Source organism: Tripterygium wilfordii, chromosome 9, assembly GCF_013401445.1.
Source record: "Tripterygium wilfordii isolate XIE 37 chromosome 9, ASM1340144v1, whole genome shotgun sequence".
NCBI lineage: Eukaryota > Viridiplantae > Streptophyta > Magnoliopsida > Celastrales > Celastraceae > Tripterygium > Tripterygium wilfordii.
The window spans coordinates 642,465-665,685 of NC_052240.1; the positions used below are offsets into that span (position 1 = coordinate 642,465).

Here is a 23,221-nt window from a genome sequence, read left to right on the forward strand (position 1 = left end):
AAAAAAAAAAAAACTCTTTTGTTTTTGAAGCTGATGAGTTTTTGAAGCTGGTTTGCAGAAGAGCGATTTCATGGTCCAGGATGGTCAGACAAGTAAATAGTTCAGACATCAAAAGTAGGAGGTATTATAATGAAGTAAAACACAGTAGAAGACACATATTCACAGGGGAGTTTAGATACGAATGGTATAGGACGCTTGGCCCAGTAATCATTTCTCTATAAATAAAATACCAAGGAGCATGTCTTTCTATGGAACACATCTACATCGCTGATTTTCAGATAATATTTCGTACTATTTCAATGAAGAGAGTGATTTTAAAAGCCATATGCGTGAATTTTATATTTTTCGCTCTAGTGCCTAACAGTGAGAAAAAGGATAAAGGATTAACAGAATATAATTGGCAACTTACATCATATTCCCGTCCCCAGTACAGCAAAGCTGTTGCGTGGAGCTCGGACAAAACCAGCTTATGAGTTGCTGAACCAGATTAAGATTTTGCATGTTCGTCATTTTCGGGCTTGGAAGATTTCTGATTTTAATCCAGTAATGCCTTCTATGAACTGGTTCCCCCTCCTTTGGCCTGTGTACAGGTGCAATTTGACATGGCTATGGGGCAAAATATTACCTCAGCTGCAGCCTTAGCTCACTCTTCTTCGGGTGAACTATTATTTGCTAGTGGTCCGAAGGTTGATCCTATAATGGGTAGGTGATTGCTCTTCGATTGGGGATTCATGGATGTTTAGGTTTTTCAGTTTCGAGAGGTCAACTCGAGGGCGATGCCTTAATTGTAATCAATGCGGTTGTTAATCCTCACTTGGTTTCGCATTGGGTGATTGAAAATCTAGTCGAAGATATCAAGGATAGTTTGCGAGCGATTCCAAATTGGAGTCTTTCAAAGGTTAGCATGTGTCAAAACGCTAGGGCGGACGGTTTCCCCAAATGGGCCATGACTAAGAATCTTTTCAGCGGCATTCCCAATCATTTCCTTCCGATATGTAGTTGTGGTTGGATATCAAGCACGAGCCTCCTGACAAAAAAACTTAGTAATGAAGGAACAATTTGTACTTAGTGATGAAGTCTATAATAAAACTATGACACCCCCAAAAAAATGTTGTATTGTTCATCAAGTTCTGTATAAATATGAAATTAACAATCAAAAAATTATTTCGGTGTGTACTCAATAAATTTATAGGGGACACGAGTCACACGGATTTTATTCATGGGTCACTGGTTTGAACTCAATAAATTTATAGGGGACACGGGTCACACGGATTTTATTCATGGGTCACTGGTTTGAAGACTTGTAGTCTCGCCATCACGAGGATTCAAGAGTGTCGTTGTCAGTTGAATTGAAGGTTGAACTGTCGAGTTGAATTGAACTATCAAATTGAAGGTTGAACTAGAGTATAGTCGCCTATAGTTGCCGTCAAAGCGTGTCGGATGATGATTTGGGTTGAAACCGAAAAGCACCTAAGATTGCCCCTGAAGCTGAAAGTGAAGGGTTTTCACAAAGGAGTCGGTTTTCGATAAATCGATGGTTAACGCTTTTATAAAAAAAACTTTTGGTTCAACCTATATTTGCATGGTTCAATGCTTATACGGTATTTTGTCAGCGATAAAACACATGTACCATTGATTCTCGGCTTTTCGTACGGACCATCAGTACGATAGGGTTCTAAAACAAAATTACTGTGATTAAGGATATGTATGAAGGAGCCGTAGCTAGTGTTGTGACTATTTGAGAAACTACAGGGGAGTTGCCCATCACAATAGGATTATCCAGGGGTCAACACTAAGTCTTTTCCTATTTATTATAATGATAGATGAACTCACAAGACATATCTAGGGTGAGGTACCTTGGTGCATGCATGTTGTTTGTGACGATATAGTTATAGTGGATGAGATGATATCGAGAATTGACTCAAAACTAGAAATATGGAGACAAATATTAGAGTCTAGAGAATTTAAACTATTAGGACTAAAACATAATATATGAAATGTAAGTTTAGTAAGACTAGACAAAAGAGTGAACAAGTAATTGAATTAGATGGGAGAGAAGTAACAAAAAGTAAAGCTTTTAATCTCTTGTATCGACTTTCCAAGAAGACGGAGACATAATTGATGTGGTTAATAGGATTAAAAATGGTTGAAATAAGTGGAAGAGTGCATCTGCGATTTTATGTTACCGAAGGCCTTCCTTAAGATTGAAGGGAAAATTCTACAAGTCAGCTATACCGCCTACAATGATGTATGGTTTTGAGTGTTGGCCTATCAAGAGACAACATATTCAAAAATGCATGTATCATAGATACAAATGCTTCCTTGAATGTGTGGTCACACTAGGAAAGATCAAATAAGAAATTAGATTATTATATCTAAGGTATGAGTAGCACTTATTGAAGATATGTTATGAGAAAATCATTTAAGATGATATGAACATATTCAATGTAGAGATAGCGGGATGGTGGTGGGAAGGAACGGGAGAATTATATAGGAGATAGTAGGAGGTGATGAGGAAGATTTAAAAAAGACATGGCTTGAAGTAATAAGAAATTATATAAAGTTAATAGGAGTGGATTAACGTATGATACATGATATAAATGAATGGAGAAAATGAATACACATAATCTATTCTCGTTGATATTTTCATAAACTCATGTAACCAACCCCAAATTTTTGGGATAAAAACTTTGACGATGACGAGAAAAATGATGAAGTTTAGGAAGCCAAAATATTGACTCTGAATTGGTAAGGAAGTAAGTCTTTGTAGTCTGCATCTAAAGTTATTGTACTGTCGGTGCCTACATGCTCCGGCCCCAACGATACTCTTCTTAGTCTTCTAGAGGTTGTGAATTGTCCTCCTGAAATGCTGGCGATTAATTTGTTGCACTTATCAAACAGCTTTCCGTTTTCTATAGATGTCCCTTGGTCTTGTGATCAAGGGCGGAGCTAGGAACTGATGGTGGGGGTGGGCTATTGTATTTTTATTTATTTGAAAAAAATTTAGAGGGGGTTTGGGGGTAGCGCCCCCGATTTTTTTTAAGGTCTATTTTACAATAATATAACTTTTCGAAATGATATTATCGATCAATATTCATTTTCATGTTTGGTCTCACAAAGTAACACAAACATATATATACACTTACTAAAAAATGCACATAAAAAGATTTATACACATAAAAAATATATACAAACTATATATATATATATATAGTATATCTACCTGAAAAATATACACAACCATTTATTCCCACTTATTCTAACTTTAGCTGCTTCACTGCGTTACCTTTAGTAGTGTGTGTATAGTATATGTCTCAAAGCTTCACATAATGACCAAGTTTGGCGGCGTCATGTTCAGCGCTATATGATGTTGAAGCGTGCACCTTTCCCATTTATTTAAAAGAATTATTAGCTAAAATGCAGATGTTGAACCACTATGATGAAGGTATTTATACCTTTCATAAGTTGGGTTAGACTTTCGACAAATTGGACTAGACTCTAAATAGATTCGGCATAGCTCACAAGTCCAATAACTATGATATTATCCGCTCTAAGCCGAAACCCTCATGAATTTACTCCTTCAAACCCAACGTCCTCGTTTAGATTCAAAAAACTGATCATTATGTGTTAGATTGTGAAAACTCTTTATTTATTGTCACTTCTCCCTCACTCTCCTCGATGTGGGATATCATCACACTAACACAACTGCAATATTAAGGCTGCGTTTCGTGCTAGGCTCTGCTGCGCCAAACGGTGCAGTCCCGCCAGCGGATCCGTTGGCAAAGCTGCAGCGGTGGGAGCGGAAGGGGCATTTTGTATTTTTATTAAAGTCACGTGGGCCCACAGTATTAATTGTACATCATTGTAATTAATTAATTTTTTTTCAAAAACAACGGCGCACGTTGCAGATTTTTACTTACAAGTTTATATTTTACTTCAAAAAATAATTAGTTATTCTGGGCACATTTTTTTAATTAATTTTACATAAAAATATAATTTTTGTCTATTATCATTGAACACTTTTACTTAACATTATAAGTTTACTTTAACATATTTTTATTTACTTTTAAATATCTATAATTTATACTTCAACTAATAATAAATTAAATTTAAGATTAAAAAACAGATTATAATAACAAAAATTATTATAAAAATCATAATATTATAAGGTTTAATTCAACGACTTTTCCGATAGCGTCAACTTTTAATTTACCTAAAACCTCACAGCATATTACATAACTTACAACTCAACTTTCTTTCCATAATTTTTCTAATAGTATTGAAAATCAATTTAATCACTCTATCAAACTGACCCTAAAAGCCAATAAGGCTAATTCAATGGTTTGGGAATGCAAAAAATAAACATACATGATGCAACTGTGAAAAAACTACAATGTCCAGGTTCAAGCGTCTCATTTCACGTCAATGATAATGACAATGAATATGACTTGTTGGGTCCGTTTGGTAGAGCGAAAAGATTGATTTTCAATACTAACAGAAAAACTATGGAAAAAAAAAAGTCGAGCTTAAAGCTATGAAATATGCTATGAAATTGACCCATGGATAATAAAATTTATAAGTCTGTTGGGGCATGGAACACATTTGGGTTACAACAATAACGTTTTATTGTCTCTTTTTAATGACCCAAGCAAGAGGACATGATATTTGGATTGCCCATAGGGTTGTTAAAAACCGAACCAAACCGTAATCAGAACTGAAAACCAAACCGTAATTTCTAATTTGGTTCGGTTTATCGATTTCCAGTTCGGTTTCGGTTTAAAGGTTTAGGAAATTTTGGTTTTCGGGTTCAGTTCGGTTTTAAACCGAAAATCGAACTATATTGTTACTTATATGTAACACACACACACACACACACACACACATATATATATAATATATATATATAACTAGCGTTATACTTATATACATAATATATATATAACTATTGTCTATTAACTAGGGTTTTCTTTTCACTTTTGGGTCACAATTGGACGAAATCATTCGCAGCCACAATCGCGAGGAAGAACGTGATCTCGTCGTCATCTCCGACTCTCCGTGAATCAGTCAGTGACGAATCGAGACAGTCAATCGCTACCGCAGCCGTGAATCAGTGAACTCAAACAGTACCCATGATTTGGTGATTTGTGATTTTACGTCTTGCGAGGTGGTTAGAGTCTTAGAGACGGAGAGAGAGGCTGAGTCGTTGAGGGGCAGTGACTCGAAGAAAAGTCGAATCAGTTATCACTAAGAGGTCCTACCTTATTAATGGAGTTTTATTGTTGATAATGAGGCCGTCACATTCAAGATGTTATTTTGAGATAGTGCTTGAATTAATGAATTATGAATTGGATCTTTAAGCTTGTTCAACTATCATTTTAAATTAATTATATATTATAAATCCATAATTGTTTGATTTTTACTGTGTTTTTAAGCTACTGAATTATATTCTCTTGCGTTATAGATAGTGTTACACACTATTGTTTTCCTCCACCCGAGTGGAGTAGGATTTGGATGTAATAGCTGGATTTTACGGTGATGATATGCAATTAGTCTTCTAGTGTTTATACAATCTAAAAATTTCATTATGTTTTAATGTTTTATTCCTTTAATCCTTTCAAGCTTTTTGACATTATTTTTTCTTTTGTAGATGTTTAGTTGTCAATCGATCTCTCTCTCTAATGCTAGTTTTGAAGAACATAATATGGAAGAGCAACTTCCAGAATGTCAAGGTGGAGATGTAGGTGGTGGAGAAAGCTCTATTCCCATCTTAGGCACCAAAACAACTGAAACAAGTGATGCGACAAGTCCTCAGAAGCGCAAGAGAAAAGCATCAGCATCTAGGTCTATAGTATGGACAAACTTTACCATGGCCAAAGACCAACAAACGTGTAGTTGCAATCAGTGGCGTACCTGAGTTGATGGGGGCCCTGGGCAAACTCTGAAAAAGGGGCCCCTTAATTTTTTTTCCCGTTATTATCATTTAGTTATTAAAAGTTTAATTCTAAAAAAAATTACTTAAATATGACTCTTCTAGCATTTTGAGATGCAAAATCATGAATTACTTTAATATGATCAACTTTTTTCGTCAAATCACTTTCAATATACAACAAAGCTAACTTATTAACCTTTCTTGCGATATGGTGGACCGAATATATGATTTTATCAACTTTAACTTTGAAAAACTTCTCTCTACGAAGGCTACCGTTACTGGAATAGTCAACAATATGCTATATGCAATCCATGCATTTGGAAAACCACCATCCATTGTTTGCAAATGATTTAGTATTTCAATAGGCTTTTTTGTATTTCTTTAAGTAAAATATTACACAAAACTTTTTATTCTAAAGCTAAATCACTTCTATCAATATCATAAAAAGGGTCACACTTTAATAAGTCTTTTGATTTTTGAAGAGGCTTTTGATTTTTTTTTTCTTAATTTCTTTATGGGTTAATCTAACTTCTAAGAGTCTAAAATCTGAAGTGGTCTTTCTTACTTTCTAATTGGGTTGGGCCCCTCACTTTTATTAGTTTGTTTTAACTCTCAACTCTTTTTGGGCTTTATAAGTAATATTTGTGGGCTTTAAAATATGCTGGGATTGGTTTTAAAATAAACTATCCTATAACTAAAAAATTTTAAAATTTGGGCCCCAAAAAATTGGGGGCCCTGGGCGGCGGCTCAGCTCGCCCAGGCCCAGGGCCGCCCCTGGTTGCAATCATTGTGGAATTGTCTACAAGTGCAGCTCAACAAAGAACGGAACACCACTCTAAAGCAACACTTGCTGCGATATCCACGCAAGCCTAGGGCAAGTGGGCAAGAAACTGAATTGTCATTACAAAGCACTGGAGCATCCACATGGAAGTATGACCCAAAGGCCATACAGGATGAGTTAACTTGTATGATAGTTGAATGTGAGTCCTTCCAGATTTGTTGAGCATCCACGATTTAAGAGTTTTGTGCATGCATTGAATCCAAGATATCGTGTGTGTTCGAGGCCCACGGCAAGGAAGAACGTCATTGATTTGTATGAGGATGTGAAGAAAAGATTGATGAATGTGTTCCAAAACAATGGACTGAAGGTTTCTTTAACCACAAATTCATGGACATCCAAGCAAAGACAAAGCTATATGGTCATAACTGCTCACTTCATTGATGGTGAGTGGAATTTGCAAAAAAAAATAATCAACTTTACCACAATTAAAGGCCACAGAGGGGAGGCTACGGGTAGAGTGATAGAGAACTGCTTAAAAGAGTGGGAGATCAAGAAATTGTTCACAATTACAGTTGATAATGATAGTACGAATGATCATCTTGTCAATTATTTGAAAAGGAGGTTCGCTAATCTTGTGCTAAGTGATTACGTGCATGTGAGATGTGTTACACACATAATCAATCTAGTTGTTGTGGAGGGTATGAAAGAATCAATTGCATCAATTGATCGAGTACGTGCAGTAATTAAGTTTATCAGAGCTTCTCCTGCTAGGATTCAAAAATTCAAAGATTGTGAGGAGATGGAAAGAATTCAACGGAAGAACTCATTGTACTTAGATGTGTGCACTAGATGGAACTCAACTTATTTAATGCTAGATGCTGCTATGAAGTTTGAATCTGCATTTGAAAGATTTGAGGAGTTAGAGCCACAGATTACGAGTGAGATTGCAGTGGAAGGTGGCATGCCAAAGCAAGATGACTGGAGGAATTTGAAAAGATTGGTGACTTTTCTTCGGTAATTTTATGAACTTACTTTGAAGGTATCTGACACTTCATATGTTACTTCAAATAACTTTTTTCATGATTTGAGTACATTATTTTATGTGTTACGAGAGATAAAGTCTTCAGATGATCCTCAAATGAGCATGATGGCTGATAGAATGATTGGAAAGTGTGAGAAATATTGGGGTGGAAGATCTGATAAACTAAATGTTTTGATCTTTGTGGTGGTGGTGTTTGATCCAAGATATAAATTGCAATATGTGACTCTAGCTTTGAAAGAAATGTATGAAGAACAAATTGCAATGGAAGTGGCTGAGAAGGTGAAGTCCGCCACATTCAAGATGTTTAATGAATACAAGAATGAGCAGTTATGCCAGTCATTGCAAAATCCAAGTGGACCAAGTCGATTCGAGTCCTCTTTATTAGGTACAATTAGAGAAGATGAGCAAACAACTGAAAATAGAGCGAGAGCTAGAATCAAAATGTTACAGACTAAGGTTGGAGGTGGAGATAGCCTAACTGAATTAGATAAATATCTAGGAGAAGGCAATGAAACTACAAAGGATGGTGAGGAATTTAAAGTGTTGAATTGGTGGAAGATTAATTCTTCTAGGTTTCCGATCCTTTCGGCTATAGCTCGTGACCTTTTGGCGATTCCCATTTCTACGGTGGCTTCTGAATCGGCCTTTAGCACGGGTGGACGAGTTCGAAGAAGGTAAAATATAAATTATTACTAACATATAAACTTTAATGCTTATTTTTAATAGCAATGGTGTACTACATGTGCTTCAGTTATCAATAATTGCAGTCATACGGCCAAAGCCCCATTTTCTGTGTTCAACTTTTTCGACCACTTCACTCTGTCTTTCTATTTCTCTGCACGACCCTTTGTTATTTCTTCATTTTCTTATAGCTTTATCACTTTATGCAACTATTTATCATCGAATGGCTATAGAGATTTAATGCTTTATTACATATATTTATATGGCCTGTGGTCTTCACTTTCACATGTTTGGATGTTCTAAAAAATTCTTAGAGACTCCTGTCTTGTTTAATTTGATTTTTGTCTATTGACACTTTATTTTTTTTAATTACAAAATTGAATAGAAATAAGAGTACGACTGGTAGTTCAAGGGCAACCGAGCCCCGAAGGTGAAGAATTTTGAAAGGTACGTGAATGTGATTATATGTCTACTTAACAGTTAATATTGAAACTTGAAAGGTATTGTAATGTGATTATGTATTTATGTATCCTAATTTGTTATTTGTTTTACAACTAGGTGTTGGTTCCCCTATCAAGTCCACAATAGGAAATGACTCAAATGAGCAATGGACTTGGAGACTTGAAACAGTGAGGCTACCATGGCATGATTGATGATTGTGTGTGGATGTATGCGTATTGGTTGTTTTCAGTTTTTCATGTTTTGAATCAATTGAAGAGATTGTAATATTGTAATATTGAATGGAGAAGGAACTATGGAAGGAAGATTCAAGAGTGTGTTTAGAGTCAATTTTAGATTGTGTTATCATGCTATGTATGTGTTTTGGACACTTTGCAGTTTGCATGGCCAATTTTTTTGACAAGTAAACAAGTGACTTTCACTCTTTCTGTCTTTCAACAGGTATATTATAACAATTACAGATTTTTTGGTTTAAACTGAAAACCGAAATCGATATATTCAGTTCTGTTACTTTCGTTTTATGCAAATTAAACGGTCTGGTTCGGTTCCCTTAAAAATGAAACCAAAAATTTTCAGTTTTGTTAAAACCAGACCGAACCGGACCACTTCCACCCCTAATTGCCCACTTGTTGACTTTATTTGGGGCCCACCTCAACCCACACTCACAACTACACAAAAATCAATACTAGACCCCATCTATATGATATCAAAAATCAAACCAACAAATTTACATCATTGCAACAATACATTTTATTGCCCCAATCATATTATCAAAATATCCAATTACATCAACAAAACACATTCTCACCGCTAATTAGCCTAATTTGTACTTGCAAAAGCCACAAAGAGGTACAATATGTTGAGTATAAATTAAAGTAAATGTGAATATGATGCTGTGTCTTTTTTTACTAAAACGTGCCCAATGCAATATAACTGACTAACTGGCCCAAATAACTAAAAGAGTCAATGAACCAAATCAGCCCAAGCCCGGCACTACAAGTATAAAACCTTAATGCTAGGGCACCCGGGCAGGCAGACTGAAAGGAGATGCTTGGAGACGTGAGGCGAAGTATTTTTCTTTGGTAGGTGACCTGAGGCTCACAAGACACGCCCATCGGAGAGTTTAACAATTGCTCGTGTTTCCTGTCAAACCCATCGGAGAGTTTAACAATTGCTCGTGTTTCCTGTCAAAGGTCAAAGTTTTTTTGAGAATCCGATCTACATCTTGTTTATTATTCTAATAATGATGTTTAAGCTTATAACGGGAAGGAAGTGGCTGCGAAAGTCTGTCTGTGCAAAAAAACAGAAGGTAAAAAAAGTTAGAATTCCATAACTCTTCAATATCATCTTGAAGTTTTGAATTATCAATCTCAAAATATATTCTTAATTTTTTTTGGTAGTGGTAGAATAAAGATATATTGATGAGATGTCTAAATTGTTTTCTTTTTTGATTTTGAGAGAAGAGAGAGGAGGATAAGATAAGTGGACTACCAGATGAAGTTCTGTTGTCCATTCTGTCTCTTTTATCAATGAAAGAAGCAGCAAGGACTAGTGTCCTTGCGCGACGATGGCGCAAGGTTTGGACTTTTATTCCCAACTTGGATTTTGATCCTTCACAAGTGTTTCGTTCTCTTGCCCTGAAGGAACGAAGAAAAATATTGGGAGCACGTGATAATAAGATGCTTGTGGACAAATATATCGATTGGGTAAATCTTGCCTTGGAGGCATATCAGGGATATTCCGTAGACGAATTTCGAGTGCAGTTTGATTTGGATGAAAAACATTCTTGTCATATTGACAAATGGGTTTACTTTGCATTTGAAAAGAAAGTTAAACGGCTGGTGATGGAGTTTCAGGAGTACTCAATGGCTACGTATAATAAAAAGCTTTACTCTTTCCCCCCATTATGTGACACTACTTTCAAGAGTAGAAGATCCCTTACAGCTCTAGACTTGATTGGTGTAAACATAAGTGGATGTGTTGTTGAATACTTCATAGCTAGTTGCCCATCTCTTAGGCAGTTATCTGTTGAATATTCAGATTCTATGGTTGGTCTTAAAGTTTCTGGAGAATCACTTTGCTTGGAGTACTTGAAGCTAGCATATTGCGACAATTTGAGAAGCATATATATCTCTGCAGCAAATCTCTTATCATTCGAGTATCGTGGTCTAGGGGCAAAGATCACTTTCGCGAATGTACCCAAACTCGTTGAACTATCTTTTCGGGGGAACTATTCTGAATACATCATCCGTAACTTTCCCCAGCTTTCAAATTTTGCATCTCAACTAGTGACGCTTAAACTAGCTGTGCCGCAACTCGAGGTTTGCGTGCTTCATATTATGTTTTCTTATTTCTCTTCTCCTAGATTTCTTTTCTTTTGATTGGATCATGTTGTCTTATTATGCGTGTCTATGATGTTGATGTTATTTAGGAAAAGGTAAAACGTCGTAAATTCCCTTTGCTTGCACACCTCAATAATTTTGAATTGAAGGTTTATGGACGCGAGTTTGAGACTCTTCTTGCTTTTGCTCCTTTGATCGAGGCAGCTCCTTCTTTGGTTAGATTTGCATTGGACGTAAGTGTTCTAGTTTTACGCTTTTCTTTTGACACTGGTGAATTACTTTGGATGCATGTCATTATAAAATGCACACAGCAATTTTGTTTACAAGATCAAGATACAGATAAATGAATAATGTTTTATTGCAATTTCCATAGATCATTTGTCTTCTGTCTGTTCTTGTGAGTTGTGACATTAAATCTAATGTTAGAGGAACACTAGATGTTTCTTGTATTTTAATCAAGATTTTCTTTTCGAAAACTGAAACAGCAATTTAACAGCAAAACAGTAAGTATAGTTTAGTTGGGGGATTAAGGAGGTATGACCAAGCTAACTAAAGCTGTAATATGAGAAGGAAGGTTGAAGGATGCAAAATCCAATCGCAGCTTGAATAATCTATTTGTCTACATGGCTTATTCGTAGTTATTTTGGCACCAAATTCCTTCAGTGGGAACATATTTAGTACTTAAAAGAATTTTTTTTAACAAAGCTAGCCAAGTTTTAGACCAAGTCCTTTATATCTTACATTGAATGATAATTCATATTCTTAACATTGTCTAGTGAATTGTCTTTTTTTTTTTTTTTGAGAAGAAGTAGGAGTTCTTACCATCAGACAACCAATATCTAAAACAGACAAGTTTTAGACTAAGTCCAGTATATCTTACTCTGAATAATAAATCATATTATTAACATTGTCTTGTGAATAAGGGGTGTATTTTATTTCTCCTAACTAGCTAGCTCTCATTGTAGTTTTGTTGGATTGAGCTAACTTTGAAAAAGATGAGGAGTCGAAGGAATCGAAAGAAGACCCCAAAATGTCTACACCACTGCCTTAAAGAAGTGGAATTTGATGGCTTTGTAGGGCATGCTATTGACATGGAATTTGCAATATATTTGATTCAGAATGCAATTGCGTTGGAGAAAATTATCATTGCTCCTATGGATTCATATCGGATGGGACGTTGCCCATTCGTGGACGATATATCAAAGGAGATACAAATTATCAAGGAGCAAGTAATGAAACTCGAATCTGAATTTTCCCTGGGAGACAAATTAATACTTCGCAATTTTTGGTGATTTTTAATTTAGGATAATTTGTTGTGCCTTTGCGAGAGACTTGAATAATTGTATCTTTATCCTTTGAATTCCACCTCCTTGATGGTCCTGAATAAAAATTATTTTGTATTGATGTATTCAATTCAATTGGAAGAAGACAAGCACTGTGTTGTGCTTGCTTTGCCTGTATAAATTACGGAGGATGTAAAGTGTAATGGTTCAAAATCATACAATTATTCTCCACCCCAGCCTAGTCGGCGGGCTCCTCTCCCACAAGGAAGTAAGCTTTTTCTCCTTTGTAAGCGATGCCATGGCCCATTCTCTTGCCTCCTCGCATGTTTCTGTGGCAGCATTGCATTTTTCTGCTTCCTTTTGGTACTGGGAAGCCACCCTTTGTGCCTCGGCCAGTGTGATGTTCATATGGTGGTTGTGCTCTTCAACAACAGCTTCTTACAATTTTAATTCCTCCGTTAGGAAGTCAACAAACTGCTTTTCCATCTACTGCTTGAGTTCCGGGTCATTACTTCCACAATCTGAATTGTAAGCATAATCAATACTAAAAAAATATGTGATCATAATTCCACAAATATATGGGAGAGACAACATACAAAGAGGCAGCTGTCGAAACTCGAAACCTTTCAATGGTTGAAATTTGACGTGCGAAAGCAGAAGATGGTTACCATAAATATCTAACCCAGTCATTCAAAAACACAACAAACATGAAGAGGAAAAATAAAAAGTGCTCTCTACCACTCAGAATATGAAGAATCAGACAGCAAAAAGCGTCCTGATTTAGCATCAAATTTTAAAATAGCTTCAAATGGTCGGGTGGAAAGGACTGGTGCTACTGAATTAAACCACAATGCATGATGAAATTGAAAAAAGTAAAGGAAATACAAAAAAGCAATCGAAAACATGTTAAAATGATAGGGAAATGTTTCACTTCATTGGCTCTTGAGACATAGACTTTCTCTCATCTTAAAGCCACAAGGCTATTCTCAATTTATCCATCATAGTCATTGTAGGGGAGTAGAGTTAATAGCACTTTTGATCACTGAAAGATGACCCATGTTTCAACTCAGTCCTCTAATTTTGGAATGTTTCAACTCAGTCACTGAAAGTTTCAGATTGTTTCAAATCCATCACCCGGGTATATTTAACCAAAGATGGGCAGTAAATCTCCTACATGACATTTTGACCAGAGATGTCCAAAGCTGATGTGGACTTAAAATTGCCACGTCAAAAAAAGAGTAAAAATAAGGGGATATACAGGGGACACGAAACTGTAGTACGTTTCATTATAATTTATCAAAATAAAGGTTCAGATTGTACCAAATTAGTCACTAAAAGTCCATATTTGTTCCAAAACCAAAAGAAAACATGTTCTGCACATGGAATTTTGCAGCAGTTCATCAACCATTACAGATTGTCCAAAATGACAGTGAAACCAAGAACTTTTGAAACAAAACCTACCAGATGCAATCCTATCTTATATCCAAAAGCTACTACTATATACTAACCTATTTATCAATACCAAAATAGTAATAGCATGACTACTTCCTTGCATTGGCCACGGACTCTTGGGTTGCATTCAACATTGCATTATACCTGGCACTAGACGTCGCATGTCGAGCCTATATTTGGCATTCTTCTTGCACTTTATTTTGTCCGCTTCCCAAGAGTGCTTGAATGATCAAAAGTTACCTCAATTGGCACTGGAATGCGCTCAAGGTGTGGGAGCAATTTGAGAGAATTTCGAAGAAATTAGGTTTATGTATTTTGTCTTTCGCGAATGGGTTTCCCTCGCATAAGTGATTTTGTGCCATGGTGTCACCGTTAGCTTAGTCAGCAAAACCGTGATGTCATGTCATAACATTTAACAATATTTAACGATCAAAATGTCATGTAGGAGATTTGATTGCTTAACTCTCTCCATAAACGTGTTTTTCACATTTTTGTGCAATTTGAAATTGCTCAACTCTCTCCATAGACGTGCCCAGATTTGGTTAAATCTACCTAGGTGATGGATTTGAAACAATCTAAGACTTCCAATGACTGAGTTGAAACATTCCAAAATTGGGAGACTGAGTTGAAACATATGCCATCTTTCAGTGGCCAAAAGTGTTATTAACTCCATTGCAGGGATATGCACGTCTCGACAAAGAAAATAATATCTGGATGTGTATATTCTCAAAGGGATAAGTGCAATTCACCTAACAAATCAACGACGCTCAAGAAATACTAAAGTACACAAGTTTACATAATCCAATTAGCGCCCATCAGTTATTGACAACATAGGAAGAATTGTAGCAAGCATGGAGTTCACAACTACGCCTCACCAGCATGTCAGCACAGACATCATAATCCAAAAAGAATCCCAGAAAGTGAATATTTGGCTGGAAATTGTGGTGTAAAGTTGAAGGTTGATTAGAATATGCTTTAGCTTAAACACAATGAGATTAAAAAAATTAAGATCATCATGTGCACATACACAGCCTCCAATCCCTCGCTTTAGTTGGTGCACGTAATAAACTGGGCCGGCAAGATATTTTTGAAGGCATTCTCTGACCCAACTCTAGAAATAGCTTTCAAGTTTTTCATATGAGGGTGAGGGGCGGTATTGGCACCCCGCACACATTTTAGTATTCGCACTCCAAAACCACCTCAAATTTCTGTGGCAATATCACCCCAATTTAATTGCCAGTTTGACACCGATTTGCCACAATAATTACTCAACTAATATATATAAATTTGAGTCAATATATATAAATTTTCTTCAAATAATGTACCTACTTTGCCTCCCATTATCAAATTAGATGGTCTTATTACGTTCAAATTTAACAATTTGTTGTAAGTTTATCTTAGTATACATCGATATCATATGTTAAGGCATCTCATAGTCCTAACTTATAATTCATTATTATTAACTCCACATGTTATACGGGTAGCGGGTGCAATTGGTTCGTGTTAATATGAGACCACCAAGTAAAAAACATGGCAGAGTCGATGGTGACACTCTCGTTCCCGTCATCGAAACAATATCAAAAATTATAACGTGGATGCGATATTGTGATAAGCAGTGTATGAGATAGAAGAAATAAGAAATTGCATTCGCAATTAAAAAATATAAAAAATTAGAAATTAGTAACATTCATATTAAACTTTACTATAAAATCATTATTATTTTCTATAAACAGCTTTCACTTTTCTCATTGAAATTATAACAAAAAAGACATGTAGCTCATCAGTTTGATAGCCCATAAAAGCTCAACTAGTTTATTCCATTGTTTTATCATAAAATTCATTATCTAAAATTTATTGTTTTAATATAGATTTCATTGTTTTTTAAAGCGCAATCTAAAATTCATTGTTTTTTAAAAGCACAGTCTATAATTTATTGTTTTAGTTCTGAATCCATTGTTTTTGAAATTTCATTAAAAAAATAATGGAATTAAGATCCATCGGATAAAACTCATCGATAATGAATCTTGTTAGAAAAAAAATTTATGCGCTGATTCCTAATATATAATTTTTTTAAAAAATCTAACAAGTATTTTGATAGTTAAAACATTTTAAAATTTCATTTCAGAGATTTGGGTTGTCATGAACTATCACTATATGGACTACCTACTAGTACTGAAATTATAATGTGGTACATTATTTTTTACCAATGAATATTTATTGGCGTGTAGGTCATTCACCGGTTTAACATTATTACGTGCCTCTCGAGTCAAAGACATATCCATTAGAGCAACTCCAATGACAATAGAAATATCAAGCACTCCAAAATCATTATCAAGAAAGTATCATCCCATGTGTTTTCAAGTGTTCATATTCATCAATTGTAAAACTTTAGCACTCTAAATTTTTCATAAAATTCACTTTCAAGTGTTGAAAATGTATCCATTGGAGTTGTTCTATAGCTTTGGCTTTGATGACATGACAGATCTATTTCCATGGTTTGCAATATTATGTATTGTATATAGTTTTATTTCCTCCTTGTACCTATTTTAGGCTATCTCACCTTATGCCCTTTTGTTTTCCTCTTGTTCTGCTCTAATATACATTGCTGCTTATTAAAAAAAAACATTATTACGTGCCATTTTGTTATAGTTAATCCTAACAATATCAATTGTCATTACACTGTTACAGACCCACGTGAAGTTTGTTGTTTCATTTTCTAAACGGCGGACTATAATATTTCGTTCCCTCCTTTTTTTGACAATTTTATTTCGCACAATATTTTGTTCAAAAATGACATGTACCACATGGCTTTGATAGCTCAACCCAAGTCTAGGTGGCATGTCCAGTCAACAATCATGTGGATAAATTTTGAATTTTAAAAATTAAACACAAATACTCTCTCTCCTCTCTTTCATCCTCACGTTTCTCTTTCTCTCATCTCTCTCTTCCTTCTCTCCTCTTTCCGGCAACCATCCGGCCACCGACCTATCGATCTGAAGCCCCGGATCAACATGACTCATCCCCAACTTTCGTTTGTTGTTAACAGCCGCCTATTCCACAAGAATCTCGCCTCGAAGTGCGGTCAATAAAACTTTTAGAGCCTGATCCGATCACCATAGGCCACCCCTCCGTTTTCCACCACCACCGTTGAACTTGCCTTGACTAGCTCTACATGTTTCAGCCTTTGGACGACTGAAATAGTCACTGAAAAGTGAAAACTCATTTGTGACTCGATTGTAACCTAGTTGTGGACCTTAACTAGGTATATTTTTTATTTTACCTTCATGTTCTAAATGTATAGATGATTTTATTTCAAAATCTATTAATTTTGGTGTCATTCTACTACTTTTAATCTGAGACAGATGATTATTTCATTGTATATGTTTGGCAGTGCGTTTGCATTGCGTTCAATTGCACCTCATCTCATCGCACGACAATTTTTTCTGACACGCCAAACACTTTTACAGCATAACTCATCTCATAGCACCACAACTTTTTTATCTCACATCACCTCACCTCACATCACCCCCAAACGTTTATAATATATGTTGAATTGTCCCACTTAATCAAATTAAGTCAATTATTTTATTTTAGATTAATGTACAATATAAACATTAAGTGATTTTATATAAATATTATTAGTTATCTAATACAACCGTAATTTAGATACGTCAAACGCACCTCACAGCACCGCACCACTGTTTTAAAAGTGATGCGCCAAGCAACTTTTGCGTTCAGACTCACCTCACAGCACCGCACAACACTTCACAGTAGTTGACAGCACTCCCAAACAACACCATTGTTTTTAATGGTTATTCCATTGGTTTTAATCTGAGACAGATGATTATTCCATTATTTTTTATGGTTATTCCACTGGTTTTAATCTCAGATAGATTGTTATTTCATTGTTTTTAATATTAGACAAATAGTTATTCCATTAATTTGATGTCATTCCGCTATTTTTCCAATGATTTAAAACAATGATTTAGTTATTTTTTGTTTTCAATTTCATTTCATTGATTTTTGAGTGTTGATAAATGATTTTTTTTTATAGATTTCAGTTACAATATGATGATTAATAATGAAGATACTTTGTTAGTGGATGAATGAGGTCGTTGATAGGGTGAATAACAACACTGAAGTGGTTAAACGAATAAACAATGTAATTCAAATAAATCTCAATGAATTTCAAGTAAAAATAATGATTTACTTATTCCACTATTTCAAGTCAATGAAATAAGCATTGCTCTAGGACGAAATTGAGTGGAATTAGTTATTCCATTGTTTTAATGGAGGGAAATAACCGTTGGTCTGAGACAATATTGAAAGGAATAAGTTATTCCACTGTTTTAATTCATGGAATAAACATAGGTCTGAGCCGAAATTCATTGTTTTTTGATAGCACAATTCAAAATTCATGTTTTTTAAAAGAATAGTACATAATCCATTGTTTTTTTAAAACACAATTTAGAATCAATTTTTTTTTGGAGGCACGATTCAAAATTTATTATTTTTTTGAAAAACAAGTTCATAATCCATTGTTTTGAGTCAATAATCAAATATTTTTTAAACTATAATCAATTGTTTTTAGTCTATAATATATTTTTTGAAATTCAAGATTCGTTCGATAAAACCATTGACAATGAATCTTGTTAAAAATGGGTTTAATATATATTTTAAAAATTAAAACATTTAAAATTTCATTTAAAAAATTAAAAAAATCATACTATAAGATTGTCATGTCAATGAATCACTGCGTCATATGAGATTGGACACAACAACTAGCAGTACTTTATTTTGTTACATCGTTTCCAAAAGTCCACCTCATTTGAAAACCTAATCTCCCAAACAAATTTCCCTCCGTTTCGAAAATCGTTCTTGTCATCCTCTGTCAAACCTACTTGTGATGAAAATAGTTCCCCTTTACTCTTTACTCATTCTGCTCATTGTTTCCATTAGAGAATGTAGTTGCATCCCATAATTTTTCTGATAGATATCGGTATTTGTTTAGGTTTTGTCTGTCCGTCCCACAATGTTCCCCTTCCCTCTTACCCAGAGATGCCAGACGAAAATCGCCATCAACCGTGAAAAATTTACGTGTCCTTGACCCGATCGGGAGTACCTTCCACCGTCGCACTCAAACCCACCGTCGCATCGTCTTCTTCATTGACCGGAGTCTCAGAGATCCGTTGGGGGTCCACGAGCTTGAAGGGCGCTCGAGATGAGATAGAGGACGACGTAGTCATCCGACTCGACGGACTCGAGGGGTTCTCCGTTGCCGCTGTATTTGACGGCCACTCAGGGTTCTCTTCCATCAAGTTCCTCAGGTTCAATGATTATTGATTAATTGTTACCGATAATCTTCAAAGGTTTCATCTCTTCGCCTTCTCTTTCAATTCTTTAGTACGCTTTATGTGCGCCTGCTTGGAGTAAAAGGTAGGAATCTTGTGCTTTATTGAATGGAGAAGAAGCGGTTGCTTGTGCTTTGGCCGTCTATAATCTTTTGTTAAATTTCAGGATTCTCATGTTTTGTGTGCTGGACGGGGTTTGCTTTTATGCAATTTTTTCTTATAATTTCTTGTTGGGATTGGGCGGATTTTTTGATGTGAAGATGGGTTATTGAAGCAAATGGAGCATCAGGTACGCTCTACACTGGTGAAACATATCAACTTAAGGTTGATTTTCCTGAGCATTACCCTTTGGAAGCCCCTCAGGTTTACTTAACTATTTACTCTCTTGTGTTTTTGTTTTGTCTGCAGACAGAATTTGTAGGTTGAAAATTCTGTTGTAGTTTTGAATTTTTGATGATGGTGTTATTTGTTTTGATGGTGAGTTTTAACAGGTTATATTTCTTCATCCTGCCTTGCTGCAGCCTCATATATATAGCAATGGCCATATATGTTTAGGTAGTGGTTTGTGGTTGCTTTGAATTTTGTTCATCATCTCTTTTAAATGTACTCATCTTCGTTGCAATTTTATTTCGGGCTTTTGCAGTGTATGCAATAGTAGCCTTGAATTTTGAATCCATGCTGTGTTTTTGTTTGGAAATTAGTATTATATTTAATTGTTGCTTTCTTCCATCAGGAGTTACTTGTTTGTTTGTGCTTTGTTGGTCCTCCTTTATTTTTTTCTGTTTGTGAAAGTATTAGTCTTTCTGTTCTGAGTTTACCTGTTTTGATCCTTGCTCAAATTTCTTTAGGCTTTCTTTCAGGAGATTTCTGCCTTGGTGTTGCTGGTCTATAGATATTTTGAGTGTTTTTTTTCACTTCCAATGCTTGCCTATATTTAATGTACAAAATGTAAAGCCTTCTATGTCACTCAACACGTAAGAGGTCAAACTCACGTCTGCCTTTGGTAATGGTCATTTGGTTGTATTGAAACATATGAGGGTAATGAGTGGTGAAAATAAATCTGAGCTTTATTTATTTTTGTGTTGCCTTCTAGTGATTTGTATCAAACTCCATGGAGGTTTAGTTGGGTTCTATGTTATAATATGACAGGGATGCCAAGAAAACAGGCTGTCTTTATTTCTTCTTTCCTTCTGCAGAGGATTGGTTAATACATGATAGGGTATTTAATTTTGCTTGTATTGATATGACATAGTAAAGTGAAACATATTTTCCCCTGTTGTTGCTTTGCTGTACTATTTCAGACTTGTATTGCCAACTTTGAATTTCTCTTGTATCTCCCTGGGAATTGGAAGATACACTCTCCAAGGTCACGTGTTATGAAGAAAAAATAAGTTCATGGAATTCATTATTGGAGGAGTATCTCTTTTACGTGTTTGGATTGCAGTAAATTTTTTTGGGTTCTCTCTTTGCTGCATCTTGTCCTGAAAGGTTTTGGACCGGTGTATTACTGGAGTGTTTATAAATTATATGTGTTACTATTCATATTCTTAGCCCGGTGTGATTGCCAAGTCAAATATGCTGCTAATTATCCTTGCAGCAATACTAACATTGAATTCATTTGTCTGTCTAGATATTCTATATGATTCATGGTCTCCCGCCATGACTGTTAGTTTTCTGTATGAGAGCATTCTCTGCTCTCAATGCTATCAAGCTTAACTATGGTTTGAATCTATGCTTTTCAATTTTAACCAGGGCATTCTTGTCATCATGTTTATTTAGGGAATCAAATATTTTTGTAAGAAATGGGGGACTTTGTGGTCCATATTTTATGGATCAAGATTATGAGATTGTAAATCTAAGGTGTTAGTCACTTGATAATTGATATCATGTTTTCCATTCTAATATGCATATAAAGACATTAGGTTTGATGGATTTGAATTTGTTTGCAGCAACGCCTGAAGACAATGATCGTTACGTAAAGAATTGCAGAAATGGAAGATCCCCAAACGAAACCACATGGTGGTTCCATGATAATAAAGTGTAACCACCGAATAAAGACTTTCGATTGCCGCCGGGGCTAGTCAAAAGAACAAAAAGGCTACGACTAGAACCCCAGCGGGGCAACTCCAAATCATGGGGACGACTCCCCCTGAGACGAGCAAATTCTTTCTTAATAGAGAGAGTTCCCTTTACCTTTGAAGTAGATGAATAGAGAAATGCAAACATAAGAGCAATTCATTCAGGGACTGCAATTTTGGTCTGAATGCATTATGAGTTATGATTCCTGGAATGGCAATGGTCGTTATCTGTAAAAGGAAGAGGGATAATTTGTGTGAGGAACAAACTTGGTTCACTATGCTTGATTACTCGATTTTAGGTATTAGTACCGTGTTAGCACATGAATTCAATTTTTATCATTTCAGATGACCAATTGTGTGGATGTTGTGTTTCTGGTTCAACTTTGGAAGTGTATTTGGCCAATAATCCCCTCCCAATGATAAGTTTTAGAGACGGATCATTGTGGATTGTTCATACTTCATATTGTTGAGGAGACACCCATGTGCGTGTACGGCTTAATATGCATATTTGGAACTCATATGGACCGACCTTAAACCCTAATCATTACGCAATGCACAAATCAGCAAAGTAAATCAGAAACTGACAGTAATCATCAACGCGCAAATCAGTAATGCAATTTACAGCACAGAAAAATATATTTAACGTTAGCACACAGCTCCTTCCATAAAACTGATAGTAGGATCAATTTAAAAGGAAAAAAAACTGGCCAAAAGATTAAAACTCAAAAGAAGAAAAATTGGCCAAAAACATTATACTTGTACTTGATCCAGTATATATGTTCTGTATGGCTATAATTCCTTTTCTTACCATGAATTATAGAGTTTCAGTCGTGTGAGTTTATTTGTCACTAACAAATAGGAACAAACTCATTGTCAACCCTGATGCAAACCTATTGTGATGGAATGCTTTATAATAATACTCCAGAAGAAGGACCAGCTTGGAATCACGTACTGATTTTCGATGTTAAGATAGAAAGCAACTTAAAAATTTCTAAGTGATAAGGCAGCCTCAAGATGAAATGCTCGATTGTAATTGCATTCACTAAATGTTCACACCCACGAGCGTTGTTGTCTTAGACGTCTTCAGGAAGACAAAATCAAAGTTAGTGAAATTAATGTAGAATCCGTTAGTTGACACCATAAAAAAAAATATATATATATATACACATATATATGGAATATTTCTTCTTGATAATTGTCGTACATTTTTTAAGTAGACTGTGTGAGAATTGAATTGGTGTCTATGAAATCTATGCTGCAAATCATGGATGCGTCCAGAAGTCACGTAAGTTTAAAATTTGAATCCCATTTTTTTTACTTGTAATTTCATTTTATTTTGTTTTAAATTAATACACTTTATTATTGTTAAGGTCCATCCAATGGTCAAGGTATTGTGTTTTAAGATCCAACGATCATAGGGTGGTGGTGTGTGGCATACGAAACCAATTTCATTTTATTTTGTTTTAAATTAATCTTGTTAAGCTGATCCAAATCCAATGGTCATGGTCGGTGTTGTGACCGATGTGAAGGGCATGAGAACCGTCGAGCATGTCTTCGATCATTACCAGTGGACTGTCAATCTCGGGATTGCTGATGATGTTCCTGCTGCTATCGCTGGTGAGATGATTAACATTGCCGACGTAGCCAGGCTCCCGCTCCAGGATATAATGAATGGTTAGTGTTGCTAGAACTTTCAATTCTCTATTGTTCATCATCTTTCAATTGTGCAAGAACTTTCAATTCTCAGTCGATCACAATTCTCTATTGTTTATCATCACAATTTCCTAAACCTGTACGAATATTTTAGTTTGGTTTGTTTGACT

General features: G+C 35.4%; 1 protein-coding gene and 1 long non-coding RNA gene across 4 annotated transcripts; both read left to right on the forward strand.

Moving 5' to 3' along the window:
• Nucleotides 1–9,929: 9,929 nt before the first annotated feature.
• LOC120005287 (F-box/LRR-repeat protein At3g58900-like) lies at nt 9,930–12,748 on the forward strand. 3 transcript variants are annotated; one of them, XM_038854846.1, is made up of 4 exons: nt 9,930–10,201; nt 10,351–11,213; nt 11,324–11,467; nt 12,200–12,748. In XM_038854846.1, exons 2-4 carry the CDS (start codon nt 10,422–10,424, stop codon nt 12,524–12,526), a joined length of 1,263 nt encoding a protein of 420 aa, XP_038710774.1. In that variant the 5' UTR covers nt 9,930–10,201; nt 10,351–10,421; the 3' UTR covers nt 12,527–12,748. The 3 variants fall into 3 exon arrangements, with proteins under 3 accessions (XP_038710774.1, XP_038710773.1, XP_038710775.1); XM_038854845.1 differs by having other exon boundaries at nt 10,356–11,213; XM_038854847.1 differs by having other exon boundaries at nt 10,356–11,213; nt 12,353–12,748.
• Nucleotides 12,749–18,768: 6,020 nt separating this feature from the next.
• Nucleotides 18,769–21,835, forward strand: LOC120004968. Its single transcript, XR_005469689.1, has 3 exons — nt 18,769–19,683; nt 19,812–19,875; nt 21,270–21,835. It is a non-coding gene; the product is annotated as an uncharacterized LOC120004968 (long non-coding RNA).
• Nucleotides 21,836–23,221: the final 1,386 nt, after the last annotated feature.

Excerpts from the sequence above, each read along its gene's own strand:
- LOC120005287 (XM_038854845.1), top strand. The coding sequence starts at position 10,136 with ATGATGTTTAAGCTTATAACGGGAAGGAAGTGGCTGCGAAAGTCTGTC. Across the intron at positions 10,202-10,355 it reads TCTGTGCAAAAAAACAGAAG|AGAGAGGAGGATAAGATAAG; the intron begins GTAAAAAAAGTT and ends TTTTGAGAGAAG. Across the intron at positions 11,468-12,199 it reads TGGTTAGATTTGCATTGGAC|TTTTGTTGGATTGAGCTAAC; the intron begins GTAAGTGTTCTA and ends CTCTCATTGTAG.